Source organism: Daldinia childiae, assembly GCF_008694065.1.
Source record: "Daldinia childiae strain JS-1345 chromosome Unknown Scaffold30, whole genome shotgun sequence".
Classification (NCBI taxonomy): domain Eukaryota; kingdom Fungi; phylum Ascomycota; class Sordariomycetes; order Xylariales; family Hypoxylaceae; genus Daldinia; species Daldinia childiae.
Genome location: NW_022984671.1, coordinates 13,387 through 34,922, shown reverse-complemented (window position 1 = coordinate 34,922; position 21,536 = coordinate 13,387). Strand labels below are relative to the sequence as shown.

General features: G+C 43.6%; 6 protein-coding genes across 6 annotated transcripts; 2 read left to right on the top strand and 4 right to left on the bottom strand.

Moving 5' to 3' along the window:
- Positions 1 to 861: 861 nt before the first annotated feature.
- Positions 862 to 3,319, top strand: GL218_09515 (Transcription initiation factor TFIID subunit 5; the record flags this gene model as incomplete). Its single annotated transcript, XM_033586345.1, has 4 exons — positions 862 to 1,008; positions 1,093 to 1,293; positions 1,348 to 2,162; positions 2,215 to 3,319. 4 exons carry the CDS (start codon positions 862 to 864, stop codon positions 3,317 to 3,319), a joined length of 2,268 nt encoding a protein of 755 aa, XP_033436025.1.
- Positions 3,320 to 3,703: 384 nt separating this feature from the next.
- On the bottom strand, positions 3,704 to 5,231 carry GL218_09514 (4'-demethylrebeccamycin synthase; the record flags this gene model as incomplete). The annotated part of the gene is made up of 2 exons (XM_033586344.1): positions 3,704 to 4,423; positions 4,650 to 5,231. The coding sequence occupies 2 exons, from the start codon at positions 5,229 to 5,231 to the stop codon at positions 3,704 to 3,706; spliced, it is 1,302 nt and encodes a 433-aa protein (XP_033436026.1).
- A 2,867-nt stretch (positions 5,232 to 8,098) lies between these two features.
- On the top strand, positions 8,099 to 9,728 carry GL218_09513 (uncharacterized protein; the record flags this gene model as incomplete). The annotated part of the gene is made up of 2 exons (XM_033586343.1): positions 8,099 to 8,546; positions 8,620 to 9,728. The coding sequence occupies 2 exons, from the start codon at positions 8,099 to 8,101 to the stop codon at positions 9,726 to 9,728; spliced, it is 1,557 nt and encodes a 518-aa protein (XP_033436029.1).
- Positions 9,729 to 10,115: 387 nt separating this feature from the next.
- GL218_09512 (Protein-lysine N-methyltransferase EFM2) lies at positions 10,116 to 11,309 on the bottom strand (the record flags this gene model as incomplete). The annotated part of the gene is made up of 1 exon (XM_033586342.1): positions 10,116 to 11,309. One exon carries the CDS (start codon positions 11,307 to 11,309, stop codon positions 10,116 to 10,118), a length of 1,194 nt encoding a protein of 397 aa, XP_033436030.1.
- Positions 11,310 to 12,048: 739 nt separating this feature from the next.
- Positions 12,049 to 12,878, bottom strand: GL218_09511 (uncharacterized protein; the record flags this gene model as incomplete). The annotated part of the gene is made up of 2 exons (XM_033586341.1): positions 12,049 to 12,203; positions 12,266 to 12,878. 2 exons carry the CDS (start codon positions 12,876 to 12,878, stop codon positions 12,049 to 12,051), a joined length of 768 nt encoding a protein of 255 aa, XP_033436027.1.
- A 5,353-nt stretch (positions 12,879 to 18,231) lies between these two features.
- Positions 18,232 to 20,165, bottom strand: GL218_09510 (Cysteine synthase B; the record flags this gene model as incomplete). The annotated part of the gene is made up of 7 exons (XM_033586340.1): positions 18,232 to 18,825; positions 18,876 to 19,236; positions 19,292 to 19,352; positions 19,405 to 19,495; positions 19,546 to 19,669; positions 19,722 to 19,914; positions 19,973 to 20,165. The coding sequence occupies 7 exons, from the start codon at positions 20,163 to 20,165 to the stop codon at positions 18,232 to 18,234; spliced, it is 1,617 nt and encodes a 538-aa protein (XP_033436028.1).
- Between the last annotated feature and the right edge of the window lie 1,371 nt (positions 20,166 to 21,536).

The following is a 21,536-nucleotide window of genomic DNA, read 5'->3' as shown; positions in this document are numbered from 1 at the left end:
CCTATGTACATAGAAAATATCTAAGCTTCAATTAATTGAGCTTTATGTACTCACAGACCACTTTTTGGCATGTGCATCATCATCATAAATCACGGGAATACTTCGTACCTTAGTGGGGCCTTCAACCTTATTTTGTGTACGTACCTGCATCAGCCTGTCCTTTTCAGTTTTGAGCCTCAACTCTAAACTTCTAAACTTCCCATCGCGTCTCATCAAATATGCTAACGCTACTTATGCTATCTTTAGGTTCTCATTCAGCTTCTATAGGAATTACTATAATGCTGATGTAGTATTGATGATAAGCTTATTGTTGCTAGGAATCAATATTCCCATAGTCGATTAAAATACGCGAATCCTGTATAACTTTCGCCATGTCTAATCCAGCACCACAAAGTGCTGGAACTGGAGGTGCATCTAGCAATAACTTCACCCCCCAACCGCAGCCGTCAACTACAACTCCAGGTGTTGTTAGCAACCCCACCACATCCTCAGCTTCCACAGCAACTGGGAGTAGCAATCAGAATCTTAACCAAATCGTAAGCCGTAACTTATCTTTTTAATTACGTACCTACCTCCTAGTTATTTTTATTCTTACAACAAACTTTCACTCCTGAATGTCATCATCTTCAAATTTCGTACGCCATCTTCGTCACCATCTTCTGGAAGCAAGCTGTTCCATCACTACAAACACCCATTTTCCAATCTCTTATATTCTTCATTAATCGGTAATTACCAAATTAACACTCGATATCTATTTATCTTGTGCCAGCCTAAGATTAAAACACGCGCGCAAGCATACCGGTCTATTAAATCCGTATCATCATTCAGACCATTTTCTATCTACATTCATAACTCATCATCATGTCTAAACGTCCTGCTCCTCAACTTCCATTCCAGAATGAGGTTCTAAAGAGGCCTAGAGCTTCCGGCGAGCATATCCCCATGAGTCAAACTAGTTTCCAGAATTCTAATACACCAAAACCTCCACAAAGACCCTTCCATGAACTAGTATGCTTGGTTTTGCATTGCCTTTTCCCTTTCACCTTACTTGTACTTTATTTAGTATTAAACAAGGCTAATTACGTCGTTTAGGTTACCGATTACCTCATTAAGAAAGGGTATAACCGTACAGAAGAAATATTCCGCCAGGAGGTGAAGGATATTAACGAGAACGGGAAACCTCGAGATCATAATGATGCAGTGGCCCCAAACAAGTTCCTCCCCGCAGGAAAGTATCTGAGGGCGTTCAAACATTTTGCACGATGGATTGATAACGGAGTCGATCTTTACAAGGTATGTATTATTCCTAGCTAAATACTAGATGACGGTCATCTTACCCGTGGATAGTTTGAGCTGGGGAAGATTCTTTGGCCTCTCTTCATTTATTCCTACCTCCGCTTGGTTAGCCAGGCTTCCTATACTCATGCACAGGAACTTATGGAACAAATCCGGAGCCGGTTTCAAAAAACGCATCATGACGAGTTGAAGAGTCTGTCTACCATAACCCTCTCCGTACACGTCCGGGAGAACGCGTTCGCCAAGGCGTATCTAGAGAACCAGTACGTCATTCCGATTAGCAAGTCTCTAACGGGACATCTATTCCACTTTTTAGAACGAGAGTTGGAACAGTGCGGAGCCATAGTTCTTGATATTATACAGCAACACTGTCGTGTTGATTCTGTGGATCGGGGTCCTATCGAGCCGTTTAGCTTCGAAGCTATTTACCGCCGTGCTCGTCATCAAGAACTTGATGAAGTCGACATCCAAGAGGGTATCCCAGGTGTCTCCAGCCGTAGTGGCCTTTCCAACCGCAACATCCTCGATAATACCGCCGCCCTGAAGCTTGGACCACTCCCGATAGATCCCGATCTTCGGGGCGATGTTGTTGCTGAGCTGGAAGAAGAGGATAGACTTCGTCCACCTCGAGAAGGATTACCTACATTAGTAGAAGAATTCAATGCCATGCATCCTATCAAGAGAGAATCAGGCGATTCTCCACAGCGAACAGATATTCCATACCCTCCATCAAGAGCAAGAGACGTCGTCATGGAAATGCAGAAAGTTCGAGAAAATCGAGATCGGTTCAGAATTGAAGGTCGTACCGGTGGTGTAGGCCCTGGTGTTTCAGTTTGCATGTTTACATTCCACAATCATCTCGGGAGGTAAGAATTACTTTAGCTTGCTAGCTTAGAATTCCGCGTTAACGTCATCTAGCATCTCGTGCATGGACTTCTCGAAAGACCAAGAACTTGTGGCGGTAGGAACTACAGAATCATACATTCGCGTATGGTCTCTTGACGGCAAAGCTTTGAAGTCTCGTCTGGGGCCCGAGAAGGACATGAAAGTTAACAACCGCAAGTTGATCGGCCATTCTGCTCCCGTCTATTCCGTGGCTTTTTCGGATGCTGTAGCCAACTTAGATCGTAATATTTACGAAGGCTCGCCTCAGCCGGAGACAGATACCAAGCTTCTTCTTTCCTCTTCGGCCGATGGCCAAGTACGATTGTGGTCTCTTGAGGTTTGGACCTGCCTTTGCATATACAGGGGTCATGATGGCCCGGTCTTCTCTCTCTCGTGGAGTCCACATGGTCACTACTTCGTGACTGGCGGGTGGGATAAAACCGTCAGAGTTTGGTCGCAAGACCACGCATCGGCACAACGTCTCCTTGTCGGCCACGACACCGCCATTTCGGCCGTGGCATGGCATCCTAATGGCACGTATGTATTCTCAGCTTCTGACGAGACAGACAAATCGATCCGCATGTGGTCTGTGGTCAGTGGCAACTGCGTTCGTATATTTACTGGCCATACTGAATACATATCTGCAATGGAGTGTGCCCCTAACGGCAAGATCCTCGCGTCAGCTGATATCGGTGGTAACATCTTTCTATGGGATATAGATAAGGCTACCCGTATTAAGCGTTGCCGTGGCCATGGACGTGGTGGAATTTGGTCACTCAGTTTTAGTGTTGAGAGTAACGTGCTCATATCCGGTGGACAGGATAATACGGTGCGCGTTTGGGATGTTGAGATGCCGGCCGAAGGCAGTCGTCCCGCAAACCAACAGGACGGGGATAGCACAATTGTTGCGGTAGGTGGACAAGGCGATAACAAACAAAGCGGGCAGACAACGCAACCTGCCAGCGGTGCAGCTGGCGGTACGGGTAAGAGGAAGGGCAAGGACGTCATGATAACACCAGACCAGATTAGCGCGTTTCCGACGAAGAAAACACCTGTCATGAAGGTTCAGTTCACCCGTATGAACCTCGTGCTAGCCGGCGGATGTTACTATCCCGAGACTCAGGATACGACTCGATAAATTCTACGCCTCGTTTGTTACCTTATCGACCCGGAATTATCAACCCTTTCTCAATAGATTATTGCCTATATTTAGGAGCACACGTTTTGATAAGTTGGTTATCTTGTTAACCATATACTGGCACGAAGCATGTCCCTTCGGCACGGCGTTATTAAGTATAACTTAATGCAAACAAAAAAAAAAAGCTGATTATACGAATATGTAGAAACACTGGAAGGGGGATTGAGATGGCTCTCCATGGACTGCATTCTCTAAATAGGAGGATGTTAGGAAGTTAATCGTCGATGGAAGTGTTACAGGAAGCAACTTGATTAATCTGATACCATTCTGCGTGTGAATACGGGCCAAAATTTGGCAGCAGGTAGTAAATGCGAACCCTTTTCATTAAGATTCTAGACCCCGTTGCTTAATGCCAGGCCGTGTTTTCATTATCCTAACTAGTTCACTGTGAACCATATCGAAGCAGTTTATCTCCTGGCTTTGTTTCCGTAGCTCCCGCACACGTTCTGTAAACCGTTCATCTTCTAGCACGCGTTCAACGCCCCCTCTAACCTGCTCAACTGATGGTTTCGCGCAACCAAGGTCGATTCCGATCCCGGACCAGGCTACTCGTCGCGAGTTTTCCGTTTTATCCATTCCTTCGCCCGCGACTACCATGGGGACCCCGTTCGCAATACCATGGTTCACAGCGCCGAATCCCGCGTTATGTATCCATACGTTAGCGTGGGCTAGTGCCGCATCGTACGAAAGGTAGTTAGCAATACGAGCGTTAACCGGAATCTCAATATCGACACCGTAGCTAGATAGGTTGGCATCCTTCCACCCGAGAATGGCAACAACCAGCACGTCCGACCGGTTAGCGAAGGCACGCAGTGTAGGTACGATCAAATCGTAGGGGTTTATCTCTACGGTACCTTGCGCGACGACGATAACCTTCTTTTTTGCGGCGCGACGCGGATCTGAGGGTAGAAGGGTAGAAAGGGCGGTATTAAATGTGAGTTCAGACCACCAAGGGAAGTTAGGGGTTTTATTATTACGAGCAGGAGCAGGAGAAGGAGAGGATGGCTGTTCTCCGGGATTTGCAACTCGGTGGCGGGCCTTGTACTAGCCCTGCAAACTTGAAGCCAGGAGGCCAATCGCTGCGTGGATATTCAAACCCAGGAACGCCAAGCTGTAGGATAGTATCATGGCACAGATAATTTGCGCCTGAGAGGAATATTTCATCGACGCAGCGATCAGCACCCGCCTCGCGCATCTTAGTGACTAAGAGTGCGGCTAGGTAGCTGGTTTTGCGCTCCCAACTTCTTTCCCAAAGATTTGCGTTACGCACGCGGCCGTCTGGTGACGAGTCAAAGGGGAAGGGATACCCAGCAGGCGGTAAGTCGACACTACGGATCGCAGGTATAGTCACCGATACGCACAATGATCCCAACAGAATTTCTTCCAATTTCAAATCATGGGGAAGTGATGCGCCATAGAACAGCGGTAAAGTACCATAGAAGAACGCCTCGGCTAATAAGATAATCTTGCGCTCCGGATCACGAGTCTGCAATACTCTCAAGGCGTCTACGAAGCAGGACCATTGCGTAGGAAGAGGGTCAAGACACTGCTTGCGCAGATCAACCAGCACGCGGTCAGCCCAGTGCAGTGCTGCGTATTCAGGAAAAGGTGGGTTTTCATAATACGCCTTATCGTCGAGGTCGGCATCTTCTCGTAAAGGCAAAAAAACGGCGCCGGTCGCTTCTATACCTCGACGGTGCGCGGTCGGTCCTAAGAAGAAGGTCTCCCAGCCTAATGCATGAAGGGCTGTAGCTATGCGGATTAGGGGAGAGAGGTGTCCCGTTAAGGAGTGACAGACGATTAGCACAAAGGGGCGGTGTGTTTCGGCTTGAATCGGCTTCAGGTCGGTCATTGCGAGTTTATGTGTTTATGTGTTTTCGCTTGGGTTCGGCTTCGAAATAACTAGAACTAATATGACCTAAGTTTTACACTAATCAAGTAACTCAGATGCTAAAATATTAAAGATTAATACCTAAGGTAAGACTATTAGGCAAGCACCTTCCCATAAAGTACTTTCTTTAGGGTGTGTTGCTGTGCCTTAACCTTGGGTACCTTATTGTGCTGCCTAGAACTTTACCTAGGACCTAGGTACATAAGTGCCCGGATGAATTCCATTACATGTGACTAGGGAGCTGACTAAGCCCCCTTTCCCCCTTTTACTTGAACACGGTGGATAAGAGGTTGCTATACCTTAGGTACCTAAGTTACCTATATAAAGGCATTACCTAGGTAGGTATTTTCTTAGTATCTTTTTAATGGATTGGAACTATCCAATAAAGAACCTATTAAAGAAGTAGTATACCTGTATATAATGCATTGTTTTAGAGGCACTTAGAGGCTGTCTTAATTTTAAAATCTATTAGAAGCGCCAGAAATGTTTTATGCTAACTTGGTATTTCAAACTTTTAATAACGTTGCTACGATTTCTTTCTAAAAGTAGACCCGGGGAGGCGATCAACAAACTTGCGTGAACTACTCATGGTCTGTGGTGATCATCTTATTCATAATAGTCGTATACACTCGATAAATTCTACCCGAGGATCAAAATTCACGAAAGTATCTAAGTGTTTACGTACCTAAAATAACAATGTGCTTTTTATAGGTCTCTTTACATTAAATGCATTGTCCTTAACAATTAACTATTGTTCATATTTAAAACGTAGTCTTCCTTATAGCTATCTTTGTATGCTATAATACCTTTCTCTCTTTCAGTAAATTTTACAATGAACTCGAGTCAAACATACGCCCGTATATACTAACAAGATATACTTATATGATACAAAATAGTCACGGTATCCGTTTATAGCTTCATGTTCTCCGACACTTGGGAATATGACCAGAGAGGGCAGGAATTAAAAATAGTTTCTTGTTCTTGACAACCCCCTCAGCAGCAATTTCTATTTCTATTGTCAAACTTAGGTCTCCGGTTGAAGACTGAAATTTAAGAAACTATAGAGCATGGCGCAATATGAAGGAGCTGAGCTCGAAGTCGACGAAATCATTGCACTATATTTCGATCTGGACGGAGCTTCCTGCCCGTCGGACTTAGATTTCAGTCATGATTCATCTCAAGATTCTAGTAAGTTTGATACAGACGTAGCAGGCTCTACGACTACCGATGATAATGGAGATAGTGGGTATATATCAGAATCATGGCAAAATATGGAACGTATAAACTTTTCCGGCGGCAGTGGTTGCTATGTGTGGCCTGAAAGTTCGTACGTGATGATGGGCTCAGGAGGGCCATCGGTTTGGGAGGTTTATGGGACTCTTGGAATCAGATGGGATAGTTGGTTCAATTTTCAGGGGAATACTAGGTCTGTTGAGAAGGAATACCGCTTTCCTAGCGAATATGCTGGGATTGACTGGCCACAACTGATTCGAGAAGCTTACCAGGTATCATATTAGAATAGTGATGTGTTCCATCGTATATTGGTAATTGTGTAGTGGTTTACTGATCTTACTCTACTATCTAATAGATATCTATAAGCACTATGTCTTAGGTAATCAGTAGATATAAAATAGAAGTGAGCTTTACAAGCGGGACGCCTCTACATCATAATAGGTACATGTGATGTAATTAAATATCTTGGTGGCAATATAATTGTCTTTCAGCAGGATGAAAGTTACCTGTTCTCAGAATCTGATAATGTCACATTACCCCTAATTCTAAAGACCATCTGTCATAATAAAGTCATGTATAAACTAACGAGAAGCAGTCACGACGAATAGCTACCTAGGTAGGGGGCTAAAAATTTAGATTAAGCCACACTTCTAGATGGTCGTGGTATCATCAAATCTCGGGGTAATAGCGACATGTTTGCTGACAGATTACCCTGAGAGTTTGCTTTCTGACAGTCCGGGTGAGGGTAATGGTCACCGACCTTGGCAACAAAACACCGAAATATCTCACTCCATCTGCAGGTCTTTGGCTTGCAGCTTTGCATCCACTCTACCACTTTCACTTTCACCCCCAACTCGAACCAAGTGAAACATGGTCGACTATCTATTATCTAAAACATGTCTTCGCCCCGGCGCCACTGAATCAGCAAAAGCAATGATAACCACCTACCTAAGGTTCATGTGACAATATTATAATAGGTACTCATCGATTGATTGATTTTCTTCGTTCATTTCCGCCAGTTCAAAGTAGAGAACTACCTTAGCTTTCAGCTCGAAAAAACTAAAGGTATTATAATAGTTGCTGCATTGTCATTCTTACGTAAAATACCTACCGTAATGTGAGGCTGGGCTACAAGGTAATAATGATTGCCTATTACAATTACTAATAAATACTGCTAGATAATACATTAGGTTAGTATTTTAAGAGTGTCTTACAATACGTGGTAGGCTGGTTTCTTCCCGTAACTGGCGTCCTTTGTTGTGCTAACGTAAGACTTCGCATACCACCAAATAAGATATATCCGCATCATACATCTCGTGCTAAAGGTGTGAAGAATTGTCGAATGCGTACGACGTGAGCTGACAGCTGAGTCAGGCACATGATAAGCTCTTGAGCACACCGGGTGAACCCCATCGGTAGGTTGTTAGAGTTCCTTGCGGAACAACGAATTTGTTTCCATGCTGTTTAGTTCCACCTCGTGACAATCGGAGTATCATAGAGACGTGTAAGGCTATAAGTACTGAGGCATATATCCCTCAGATAGTCAGCATCGTATGAAGTGCAAAATCAATATCCATAAATTCATCCCAAGAACAATGGCAACCATCACAGGTATCAGTGGTAACCAATATATACCAGGAGCAAAGGAATACGATGAAGTAAAGTATCAGTACGCGACATCAACTTATGGCAAGGAACGCGACCTCAACCCAGGATTAATTGTCCAACCTAAGACGAAGGAGGATATTGTACTAACCCTCAAGTATGCTAAAGAGAAGAAAATCGCGGTAGCCATCAAGACAGGCGGCCACCAATATAGTGGAGCTTCGTCTACGAGCGCTCCAAATATTCAGCTGGACCTAGAGCATTCATTTAGGGGTCCAGAGGATCGAGCTATCTTCGAGAAAGATGGAAAGGCATATGCTCGTACCAGCGTTAGCTGGAGCCTTGGGGAATTCAATGCTTGGGTTACGGAACATAAGCTGTTTGTACCTCATGGGCAATGCACTGAGGTTCATGTCGGCGGACACGCACAAACTGGAGGTAATATCCCCCTTGTTGAAAGTCCATATAGAAGTTGCAGTTTTTAAAAGCATCAGTTACTAATAGGAAATAGGTTACGGTCAACTGGGACGTAGTTTCGGGTTATTCGGGGACCACATACTATCTCTCGAGATCGTAGACACTGACGGAAACTTCAAGGAAATCACCAAATCTACTGACCCAGATCTCTTTTGGGCTTTCTTAGGTGGCAGTCCCGGTAACCTTGGAGTCTTGACTCATTTCACTATCCAGATGCACCGCGACCAAGACTATAACGGCTCTAAGGGTATGAAGGCAATGTACCTCTACGACACCCAAACCTTGAAGCGTCTAGTTGACATCCTTGTTGAGATGTCTGACAATGAAAACTTTCCTCGCAACTACGACTTTTGTATCAGCGTGCTTAGCTCGGCATTTCCTCTACTCGATCTATGCCCAGGAATTGACGAGTGGATGGCACGGAAGCACCCAGAGTACTACGGCAAAAATGGACTGATTGCGTGGCCGCGTACCATTGTCGTGTTTGCGCAGTGGGTGCCGTTCGAGAGTGGTGACGTGTGCGATAATTCATGGTTTGATCGTATTAAGGAGGGCTCCGACTGGATTCTTGGTAACAGCAATGTTCAGGAGAAGCCCATGTCGCAGCTCACTGGTGACTGGATTTTCCGTAACGTGCGCGAGTTTGAACACCCATACGTCAAGCGTACTTACAGTACTCGTTCGCACACGCTTGCTAAAGACGGTTGGGCCGACTGGGTTGTCAACCGTATCGATTCTATCATTCGACCCGAACACAACCGGTGCTGGTTGTCGGCACAGCTACAGTGTTTCGGTGGGAAGAACTCCATGTTCACGCGGAATGCAGGAAACGGTACGGCGTACAGCTGGCGAGACACGAGTATCTTGTGCACAATGGACTGCTTCCACAGCGATGAAACTAAAACGCGAGCTGAAGACTGGCAAAAGGTGAACGATGAGGAGGCCATCGGCCCCAACGGTATCTTTTCAAAAGAGGACCGCCGTGTGCTCTGGGGCTCGTACGGAGAATGGGATTTGGATGCTGTGTGGAACTGTTACTATGAAGATAGGGTAAAGTATGACAAACTTCGTGAGATTAGAAAGAGAGTTGATCCTTATGGGATCTTCACGCCAAATCCCTTTTCCGTCAAGCGAGCAGAATAATTTCTTTCTTTAGTCTTAGGATTGAGCAGCTGATTGGAGGTAACGAGATTTCTAAGTCTATAAGGATGGTGGGTAATATAGCTGTGGCGCGTTCCGTACTACATAGGTAGATACCATGATCTACTATCACACTCCCTATTCATACCTACCTCTATGTTTGACAACTCTTAGTTATATAAGTTTCGAACTCCGAGGTGGGCTGGTATCATTTTTTTTTCTTGTGTATACTAACTTCATATAGTTAAAGCATTAATATAATAGTTAAATTAAAAACAACTTCAGGTATCTAGTACGCCTTTGTATGCTGCCCTGAAATACTCTATACTGTAACTCTGCCATACGTCTAGCTATATAAGTCTAACACCCTTCTAATTCTAGTTTATTCGTCTAAGCCCACCCGATTCTAAATAGTTTATATCCACTCTCATCTCCACGTCCAACGCCACGGCGCTTTTCAACACCCTCCATGTTCAGAATTGCGAGATGTCGATTGTCTGAGGTTTGGGAGTATGATCCATTGAAGGCGGCTTCGACAGAGTCAACCACAGTTTCGAAGCGGCCATTCGGGCGTATAGTCATGAGTAGCCAGAACACACCCTTAGGTGCGAGCAGACGGGTCGCACAGTCTCGAAGCCACACAGCGTGCTCAGGTGCGTATACCACGTCGGTCGCTACGAGCACGTCTGCTGATAAGTCGAGCGGTGCTTCCAAGATAGGGGCGGACCAATTGAGGAAGCATGTCTCTACGCTTACCCGGCTGAGCTTGACATTAGACTGTAGATTCTCAAGAACAGCCGGATGATAGTCTGTTGCTATCAAGGTGGCATCAGATACACCGAAGTGAGGTAGCGCTTTAGCAAGAACAAGACTGACTAGTCCCGTCCCGGCACCAAGCTCGATGATACGCGGAGACGAGCCGAGGGTTTCTTGATTAAGTCCGAGCCGGTCTGGTGACGAACATAACAGGTCAGAGAAAACAATGGATGCACCCCAGCTCTGTAGGCCAACATCGGTGTGATCTGTGGAGGTTTGTGGTGCATCATTGAGTTGCACGTCTATCGAGACCTTTTCACGGATACCAGACTCCTTCAACCCAGGAGAACCCTGATTGGAGAATAACGATAGTTCGAAAGAAAATTCTCGTGTAATTCCGGAATCCTCTTCGTCATCTCCGTCCGCGAGTTTGGTGAACGAGGCAAGGATAAAGGAAGCTTTATCAACCGCCTGCTCGCGCTCGTCTTCATTACTCAGGGGTAGCTCTTCCGCGCTGGCGATTAAAGTAGTCAACCAGCGAATAGCGAAGTTACGCTCGAAGGTGTCTGCACGTAACTCGTCAAGATCATATTCCGAATCTATATCATCCTCGGAGACGTAGCCGGAGTCGATCGGTTGGACTAGTAAATCATCATGAGCCTTCCCATGTTCGAGCTGCGACTTAACTGCCCGTGGTAACGAGACGGGGCAGTACAACTCATAAAGGTTATCTAGAGCCGAGAATATTCGGTCCCTATTGAGTGCAGTCAACGAACGTAAAGGTGGCAGGCTGCTCGTAGGAGACAGCAGATGACCCGCTGGGTTCATTGGAGTCCTCGGTCAGACTCGCGGTCCGTCTCCGGGGTGGATGTCCTAACGAATGAAAAAAGGGAAAAACATGAACATAAGATAACGAGCGACTGGTGAGGGTTTTATGAATTAGGAAAAAAAAAGTGAGATGGATTATTACGTCGGGGCCTAGAACGGGCCCAACGGAGTGGATCTTGAATAAGACCCACTTGCCACACAACTTTTGTTACTATCGTGAAAAGTCTCGGCGATAGCGGTGAATGCGACGAATCCCCTGACTCGCCATTTCCCATGTGCTTCTTCCGTTGGCTACAATTGTTTTTACTTATCTTTACTTAGACAGAGCAAGATATTATAACAGGTAGGTAGGTTTATATATTTGATATTTTATCAATACTTTTTATAGATTAACTAACAACTTCATTAAATTAGGTATACAAGGTACATTCAAATCCATACGTTTCTAAATGCTTTAATCTAGGTATTACCGGTCTTCACGATGGCTGCATCCCAGCATATTCATAGTTATATCGCTCGATACGTCGAGTAAAGACGCATATTTTAGAAAATGAATTACTGCTTAGGTATCTGTCATAGTATGGTAGAATACTTATTGACCCCTATCTCTTCATGTAAGACTGTTCAAAGGTGTTTTATTTCCTATACTCCCATGTGCTATCCGTATCCGATCATTTCCTTTTCAATCAACTTGCAATACTGGGCTCTCTACAGGAATGAAACCTTTCTCTCACACTATTTAACCACCCATCACAGTTATGGTATGGACGTAGCGAAGCTTGCCTTTCTCGACTCGGAACTCGTGGCTGTCTGGAACAGTCGCAAAGTCGATGAAGATGTCAACAGCACCAAGAGTCTCGTCAATGACATAACGACGGTTGCTCAGATTGACTCCTGCAAATTAAGCGTTAGTGATCTATCAAATTCCCTCGTTGTTCTAAATAGATATGACTTACCATTGGGAACACCGACATCACACCTATCGTCGGCGGATCCAGAGCCAGTGTAAGCACCACCCTCAAGACGTGCGCAAGGGTGTCCCCAAGGGACTTGTACGGACTTGTCGTTGAAGAGGTCGGCGTAGGCATCGGCTGCGGCCTGGATCACCTCGCGGCTGTCGCGCTGGTCCTCCGGGATTGGGTCCCACTTCTCCTGGGATGCCCAGTAGAGGGTACCGGTAGCGTTGAAAAGCCAATCGCCCTGATCAGTAACGAGAGAGCTGATATTGGCGATCTTTCCGTCGGCGAAGCGCAGTTGCGTGCCTATGACGTACGGGTGCGCCTTGTCTGTGACAACGATCTCGGTGTAAGTTGCGCATTGGGTGGTGTCGTGGAGACTACGGTTGAAGTCAATATTGAGCGCGTGAGACAGTATTCCAGTCTTGATATCAGCCGTCTTAAATGCTTCCAAGTAGACCACTGTGTCGGCCAGAGGAGCTACCGTGTCGGGAGTTCCCGCAGTCTGTGCTGCAAGGAGACTATCAGTAGCAGCAATGAGGTCTTCGCGGGTGCATTGTGCTACGGCCTGAGCTGCAAGGAGCCCTAGAGCGACGAGAGTGAGTCTCAACATCTTCAATATTGCCTATGGGAACTGGTACCAAGTAGAAGAGGAAGGGAAACTTGAGATAACTGCCATTCTTACATCTGGGGCGAGTCGGGGTAGCTCCTCCTAAATATGAATTATTACATGATGTCAAAACCGGCAAAGAAGATGATACTGTCGTACTCGAAGAGAATAGCCATATGAATTTTGTGTGGGGTTGTTTCGGCAATTCCACAGAGCTGGAAGATCATCATCCGCCCATCAAGTCTAGAAACCAGACGATTAGCACCTAGTAGAAGTCGTTGCCACTTTCGTCACCTCGATTAAGACTCAACTTAAATTTAACGAACCCTATTACTTAATATGTTCCAAGAAGTGCCTGTAGTTTTATGTTCTTCTAACTATGGGGAAAGGATGTATGGAGATAGGCAATGGTAAACGATATACCCGAGAGCCGGGAAAGATCCATCTTCATAATTATTCTATCTTTACCTCAAATGACTTGAGGCGATTAATCTATTCTTAAATAGTATTATAAAGAAAGCTCATATCCTTTTGTACTTCATATCCGTAAATGAAGATTAGGGCAACTTAGGTTTCTTAGACTGTTTTCTAGATATTCGTCACAAGAGTATGTCGTTATCTTCTTCCCTTCCCTTAACTCCTTGAAATGTCTTTGGTTAAAGATTGTTAGAGATTCCTTCTGGGTTAAATTTGTGAAATTTATTTATTTGAAAATTCAAGTGTTGTGCTTGAAAGGACAATGAAAAGGGAGTGGTAAAGGTACCCGGGGGAGAAAACGAATTGGTTTCTATTTCGATGGCTAAAAAAAGGCTACAATTCTATTTTATAATTACCTATATTTGAATATATTTCACATTTGCTAGATTTTAAGTGATGCTATTCAAATTGCATCCGTATAGTATCTAGAAAGCTGATCGTCATTAGCGCACGGAACTCCAGGCGTAAATAGGCCCTATGCCCGCTACGCTGGTCCAAACGCCTCTTCTAGAATACAACGCGTGTCCCACTACTAACAAATGAATTTTTTTTTTTTTTTTTTTTTTTTACAATATAGACCACGAAGAAATGGAAAACCAAAAGCCAGAAGTGTACAGGCTGCAGCTGTGCGACCGAGGACTGCATCAGAGAAAGTTAAGCTTACGAATACGAAGGGTATTATGACAAGAAATGAATCATTGAGTAAGAAGCGCAAGGCGGGTATGTCATTCGAAGAGGAACTCGCAGCTCTCAATCGTAACCTAGACGCCATCGTTGGTTCTGATATTTTCGAAGACGAGATGATGCTTAGTTACGACATTGTGCGTAATTGGATCGGAAAGTTACTCGAGGTCAATATAATGAACAAGATCGAATTTTCTCAAGTTATTGAGTGCAGTACAAATACCCTGAATTAGGTACTTTTCTGAGATAAACCGAGCCCAAAAAATGGCCAGAATAGTTTCGCATATCACAACACTTAGACATGGCTAAAGCAACGCCAAACAGCGAAGTCAGCGAAGTCAGCGATGCCGAATACGAACAAGAAGTAAACGCAAAAGGCCAATTCTACGAGTTCAAGCATATGCAAGTAGCGTCCCAAGGTGTCATCAATGGCGGCTCTATTCTCGGACATTAAGCACATCTGCTTGGACGATGAGGAGATAGACTCATGCGACGAGATTCGACGGAAGATCAATGCGCATCTGGGAAACCCCGAGAGTAACACAGTCATAATTATGTCGTGATCTGTATGCACAGCTCAATGCGCCCACGGTTAAGTGCATCCAGTCCAAACAACTTAACGACTTCCGTCGTGGCTACGGTGCTAAAACAGGAACTAAGAGCACTGTATTCTATACCGCATATGAGGTATATTTCGAAAAGCTACGTCTTGCACAGGGTAAGCCTAATACGAAGCAGGGCCTGGATATGGAGGATATCTTGGTATGGAGAGGAGGGTTCGATCGTGAGACTGATAATAGGACCGTGTAAGAGTCGTCCGTCTAGAGGACTTTGCAGATTTATACAGGAGGTACTTACTAGATTCTAGGTTCGTTGGATTAGCAAGCTCGAGTCCCTACGTTTACTCTGATCGTTATGGGCGCATTATTTCGACGCCCGTGTACCTATAATGCGACTTGAGAAGGAGTCCTAAATCATGCCAGGTAAAATCCCGATCGCAAGATCATATCTTTCATTCTTCTAAGTCCACCCTTTCTAATATCTAATATAACTAATGCATTAATGTTAAGGACATATCTTGGAGTAGAACCGTCTGCAGTCACTACACCCGTCCTCTTCCATATATTACGTATGAAATAAGAAAGAAAAAGGCTCTATATCTTCTCATTTCTAGGTCGCCTTGGGACTTATCATTGTCAAGATCCTATGGTAATACTGGAGTCCCACTCCAGTAAGAGCAGCCGCAATGACCACTCCGATATAGGCTGATGGATTGTAGTAGCTATGGTTCCTTGATAACGCATTCTTTGACTTCTTCCCCTTGACAATAGGATGGTGGGCGTAAGGTATTTTCAAGTTTTTGGTATCAGACTTCTCTTCCAGCCAATCCAGGACAGGGGCACGGGAGACGACTGGCCCATATATGCGGTTTGTGCTGTATACTCCGAAGCTAGTGTAAGGGATGATGTATTTAGTCATGATCTTATCCATTGGGCTGAGCCACGCGTAAGCTCGAGCACGACGCATGGACATGTCATGAACTATTGGCTCATCCTTTTTCCGCTCCTCCTGGTAGTCGGCGAATACCGCTTCTAAGGCTTTCGTATCCGGTGACCGAGTAGTCTCGAGTAAGCGTCGGAGCTTATTCACGAGGACAACTACATCGGCCAAACCGCTATTATATCCTAATCCGGCGTGAGGCTCTAGTTTCCGAATAGCATCACTTGCGAGGACGATACCGATTCCAATACCATTTGTCTACACGACCCTCCTCCAGGTTGATCATACCAAAGTTTCCATCCTGTAGGCCGAAAACGTCGCGCACTCTCATGCCGGGAGCGGTTGTACAGATGTCCCCATCTCTGTATGGCCTCCTCCTTATCCTTTTCGGTATATTTGATGCGTTCTGACGTAGGTTTATCAAGCGCTTCATACACGCCGAACCATTGCTAGAGAGTTACCAGTGAGAAGCTGAGTTGATACACGTCCTGACGCGCATTCGTGATTGACATTATTTGGTAATGTCGGAGGAATAGGTATACTTCCAAAGACCATCCTGTATGTGGTGACGTAGGGACTCTTAGGGGTTTCCGATATGCTCGGAGCTGCCCTACCCTCCTCCATCGCCTGCATGCATTGGCGAACTCTACTGTGAACGCCGTCTAAACCTATCACAATGGAGCCCCTTTCCACGGTACCATCGGTACACTCGACGACCACTCCATCATCTGACACGTTTACTTTGAAGACGTGCTTCTTGACCTTGATTCGTGCTTTCGCACTGTCAGGCAGGCTTTGATATAAGGCTTCAATGAAGAGCGGGCGATGAGTAACCTTTAATCCGTACCCGTGGCTAGATCACGATAACTATAAGCTTGGTTCCATACTCATTACCTTGGTTTTGGATTGACGTACTTTTTTTTGATCAACTCTCCGGGGTTCCACGATGTGAATATGGACCCGTCGTCGGCAGACATGGTGACTCCATTGTCGATAGGGTTAAGAACAGGCTCCAATTTATCTTGTAGATCTAATTGGTCAAAAATGCGAAATGTCGGCGGCCACAAGCTTAGGAGAGAGCCAAGTTCGGGTGTTAAATTCTCATGTCGTTCAAGTATAACAAAGTCGATATCCGTTTTGGATAATATATGTGCTGCAGTAAGACCCACGAGTCCGGCTCCGACAATTACGATACGAAACGGTTTCTCTACAGTAGCCATCTTTTAACTCGGTTATAGTCTCTTCTCTTCCGGATATAACACAACGGCTTGCGGTTGATTCGAGATGATCCTAGCAGGTCTACGGAGGTGCAGAGGGAACACATTAAAAAAACCCAAAATTTGTCATTATACCCACCCCCACGTATAACCATATTTTTTTTAAAATTCGATAAGCGAATATATGATATAACTTAATGAAATAAATCGATAAAAATAAACGTGATATAGTAAAATTTTTTTTTTATTTTAAATTATTTATATAATTTTTTTTTAAAAATATAATGTTTTTTTATTATTATATTTATTTTGTTTTTTTTTAAAAATAATATTTATATTTATTAAATTATTAAATCATTTTAATAAATTAAAATAATACGATAATATAAACTTTTTTAATTTGTGCGTTTATTAATTATTTACGTAATATTATTAATTATTTTTTTTTTTTTTATTTTTTTATAATAATTTATTTATTAAAATTATTTATTATTTATTTAATATAAATAATAAATTTTATTTTAAATTAATTTTAAAATTATTAAGTTATTTTAATAAATTAAAATAATATAATATATAAACTTTTGTTTTTTTTTTTAATTAAAAAATTATTATATAAAATTAATAAATTAATTAATAACGTATAAATTAATAAATTTTAAAACGTTTATTTTTTTTTTTTTTTTTTTTTTTTTTATTTTTATTTTTTTTTTTTTTTTTTTTTTTTTTTTTTTTTTTTTTTTTTATTTTTTTTATTTTTTTTTTTTATTTTATTTATTTTATTTATTTATTTATTTATTTTTTTTTTTTTTTTTATTTTATTACTTACTTTTAATCACGTGTTATTTAAATATTTATTTATAATAAATGTTTATAAAAAAGTTTTTTATTATTAAATTTTATGCAATTAAAAACTTATTATTTAATATATATCATGGCTATAAACTTACCCTATTCATTTAAAGGTTTATATGTAATAAACAATATAGTTTTAATCGGTTTTATTTTGATTTACCCCCTTTACCCTTGGGGTCAGTCCAATAATTTTAGCGTTTTTTTAATGTGTTCCCTCTGCACCTCCGTACAGGTCTTATTCGAAACGTTCTAGAAGTAGACTCTTTTCCAAAAGCTTGCCTATTAAAATATATTTTAACGCGTCGAAGGTGACAAGATCCCTGTCGAACGCACGTATCTCACTTTAGCCGGTGGTCAAGTGGATATGGTGCAAAAGTGGTGAAGGCCAAGTTAGTAAACAGCCTAACATATTACATACCTAGCTTTTATAGTCACTTTATATACTATAAGTTTTGATATATACCTACGTAACTAGCCGCTTATTCCTATCGCTAAAGATAAGTAACTCGGGTAATCCGGGATTCGATTATGAGACCAGGGATTATTTACCTATCACGCAAGTTTGCATAGAACTATCCTATCAAATCCTCCTTATTCCGACCAAAATCATTCCGGTGGTACTATTAAGATGGTGTGACGAGTTCAACTTCTCGTGTTACTGCGATTCCTTGCTTCGGTCTTTGCCCATTGGCAACAATATAATGGTCCTTAGCCTCCCTTAACTGTAGTTTAGCTAACCCCTGAAAACCTCCACGCACGCTATCCGCTTCGTATCCCTTGGCACGAAGCACGCTAGTCGCCACGCGGGAGCTGTCGCCATCATAACAGAGGATCAGAATACGCCTACCCTGTAATAACGACACTACCTCGCTACACGGTGCTCGAAAATACTCATCTATTTTCAGCCACAGCGCTTCGAGTACCGCGGGATTCGAAAATGGACTTGTAGTCAATGAATCCACGAACGGTAAGTTGACGGAACCGGGTAGGTTGAACTCTCCGAAATCCACGGGTTGACGGATATCAATAATAACCGCATTATCTTTGAGATTAATGGCTTCACTCAGCCCATTTTGATTTGCTGCCTCGTTCAGAATACCGGACAGCACCTCCTCTTTAGTTGCTACTCTTCTCATTTCGAAAAATAGGGGAAGAACGGTTGTGGCATCTTTCTCCCATGCCTCATCATAGCGGTAAAGATCGACTTTGGTTAGTGCCTGGTCTTCGGGTTAGTGCTACTATTATTTCTCGTCGTGTAAACCCGTACCTCGTTCTTAATGGAAGGGAAATATTCCGAGCCCAACTTATCAAAGTACTCGTTGATGTATTGATAGGGTAGATCACAGCAAAGGAACACACAATGGATTTCCCCATCCTCGCCTGCGTACTTCGATAGCGTTCCTGTGGCCTTTTGCTTTTCAATGAACTGGAATAACCCTTTTAGATTGAAACCTGAAGAAGGGCCGCATACGATGCCTTGGCGGCACATTTCCAGCGACAAGGAAAAGGAGTCGTGTGAGCCAACTTCCTCGATATGATCTACTGCTGATTTCCAAGGGAACTCGACTGGCGCAAGAAGAGCAAACGAACGAGGACCTGGGACTCTATCACCAGGCGCGGTGCATACTCTACTAGTTGTTAGTAGGTCCGTTGCCAAACGAATTAGATCGGAGGTGTGCAAACCCTAAACGAAAGACGGAAGACTTCGACTCCTTAAAGAACATCCCCAATCCCGTCATAGTACCTGGAATATATCAGATAATGGTAACCATTGCGGCATTTTTAGCATAACCTACCGGAAGTACCCATACCAGCGCAGATCAAATTGATCTCTGGGAGTTGTTTGAGGATTTGGGGTCCCGTCCATCTAACATGTGCTTTCCAGTTCTGTTATCGGTCAGTCTTCGCTAATTACAGAGAAGTATAGGTTATTTTACATCATCATTTTCATATTGATTCGGGTTGATGATCGACTCATTATCTTCGGCCATCCTCTCAGCTGCCCTGATCCCTCCACGCCCATCGGTGGGCTCTGGTTGGGATGGGCCTCCAAAGAGAGTACTAGTTCGAGATTAACTAAAGATCACATTATGAGAACTAGGGGTCAACGTACATATCGAGGCCAAAAAATTGCATCAGCCGTAACTTGGCTACGCTGGTCTTGTTGCTCAAAAATGCACGAATATCAGAAACGTCGTGGAAAATTCGAGAGACGAGGGACATCGATATTACAGTCGAGCCCGAACTGTACTCGATGATGGTCTTGGTCTTCCCTGGCACCACGCTCTTCTCTAGAAGGTTTAATGCTAACACAACGTTAATATTGAAACATGTACCTAACGTAACGTTATATCGGTAACTCACCTGGCATGGCCTTTACATTGTTGGCCGGATGCATCGTCATCATTTTGGCGTATATCCTCACGCCATCACGCCGATAGGGGTTAAGTTGGTCTGGAATCTCCACGAGAGGTAGTGGAGGAGCTGAATCCGGATCGAAATAATCCTGGACTGAGTTCGCGCCCTTGTAGACGTTGAGAAAGTTGTTATTCGACATGGTCGATTATCTTAGTTCCTTTCCTATGAAGGTTCATGGGCCATACTGAAAAGCCTAGAGGTGCAACTGATACGAGGGGTAAGATATATATACGGTAGGTAAGTACGCTCGCTACCTAGGCCCTTTATTACGGGGGTTTTAGATATGTCGAACTGATGATTCAGGCACAGTTCTGATATTACATAGTTGCATCCACATCTCTAGGAGCGTCACAATCTGTATCCAGGTTAATTACCTAACGGGATCTTGTTTGAGCAGATATTTCTCCCTGGGTGCATGACGCGGACGCGGCAGTCTAGACTATTTCCTTCCTCGGTTGCCAACAAGGTCTCTTTAACAGGATTCTTGGCTCATGATGGATCGGCATGTCGCGAACATGGCTGACATTAACAGGAAGAGGTTTCATAAATTATTAACATCCAATCTTCTCCGGCACGAGCAAATAAACTTCAAAGATCCATACTTGGTGTCCGCATTCCTGGGTAGTCGTTACATAGGTTACAATATAGCGCCGATCCTTGTACGAGGCACTTTGAGGTCGTTTCCAACCAATCAGACCGTTTAACATGACCCTGGCCATGTCTGTGTGTGCATGGCACGGTGGTAAACCTTACTTTAGGTAGTATCAGGGAAGAATTATATATCCCATAACCTGGGCTAAATGTAGCTAAACTTACACGTGAAGCTTTTCATGATGTGTTTAAATTTTTAGAGTCCGCATTTGTAAGCTTACGTGCTTTGAATAACTCGAAAGTCATCTCTCTGTAGGATCTTTTTTTGCTAAGTTGACTGGTCTACTTCCAGGCATCTTAGCTCTCTCGTTCCACCGCCTTTTGGTCCCAGAGTGGAAATCCGGGGACTTGAACTCCACTAATCCTTCTATATTGCTAGTAGACTAGTAGACGGGTAACGTTATATCTAACTCATATTTTGAAGACTTTTATTGCTTCGAGTTTACTTCGAAGTAGATCACTTGATGAGGACCTTTTCGTCCTGCTGGTGGATATCTTTATCTTGACGATCTCTCAGCCGCCATCAAGGTCTATCATTTAACACCCCAGCAACATAACTAAGACTACTTACCTTTAACAAGGATTATTTTCTCTAGCAAGCTATATCATACTAATTCTTCGTCGCCCGCTCACCTACATGATTCCATGACAAAATAAATACTCGATCGAGTTGCACTTTAAAGCAAGTATCCCACATACTTGCAACTAGTGATGCAGAAGGTTGCAATGGGAGACCGATCTCAATTCGACGATGTTGCTAATGTCACCATTGGGGGAGAGACTACAGTATTCACAGAGCCCAAGGGTGGTTCGGAGAGCGATACTGAAGTACACCATGTCTTCAATGAGCAGACCAATT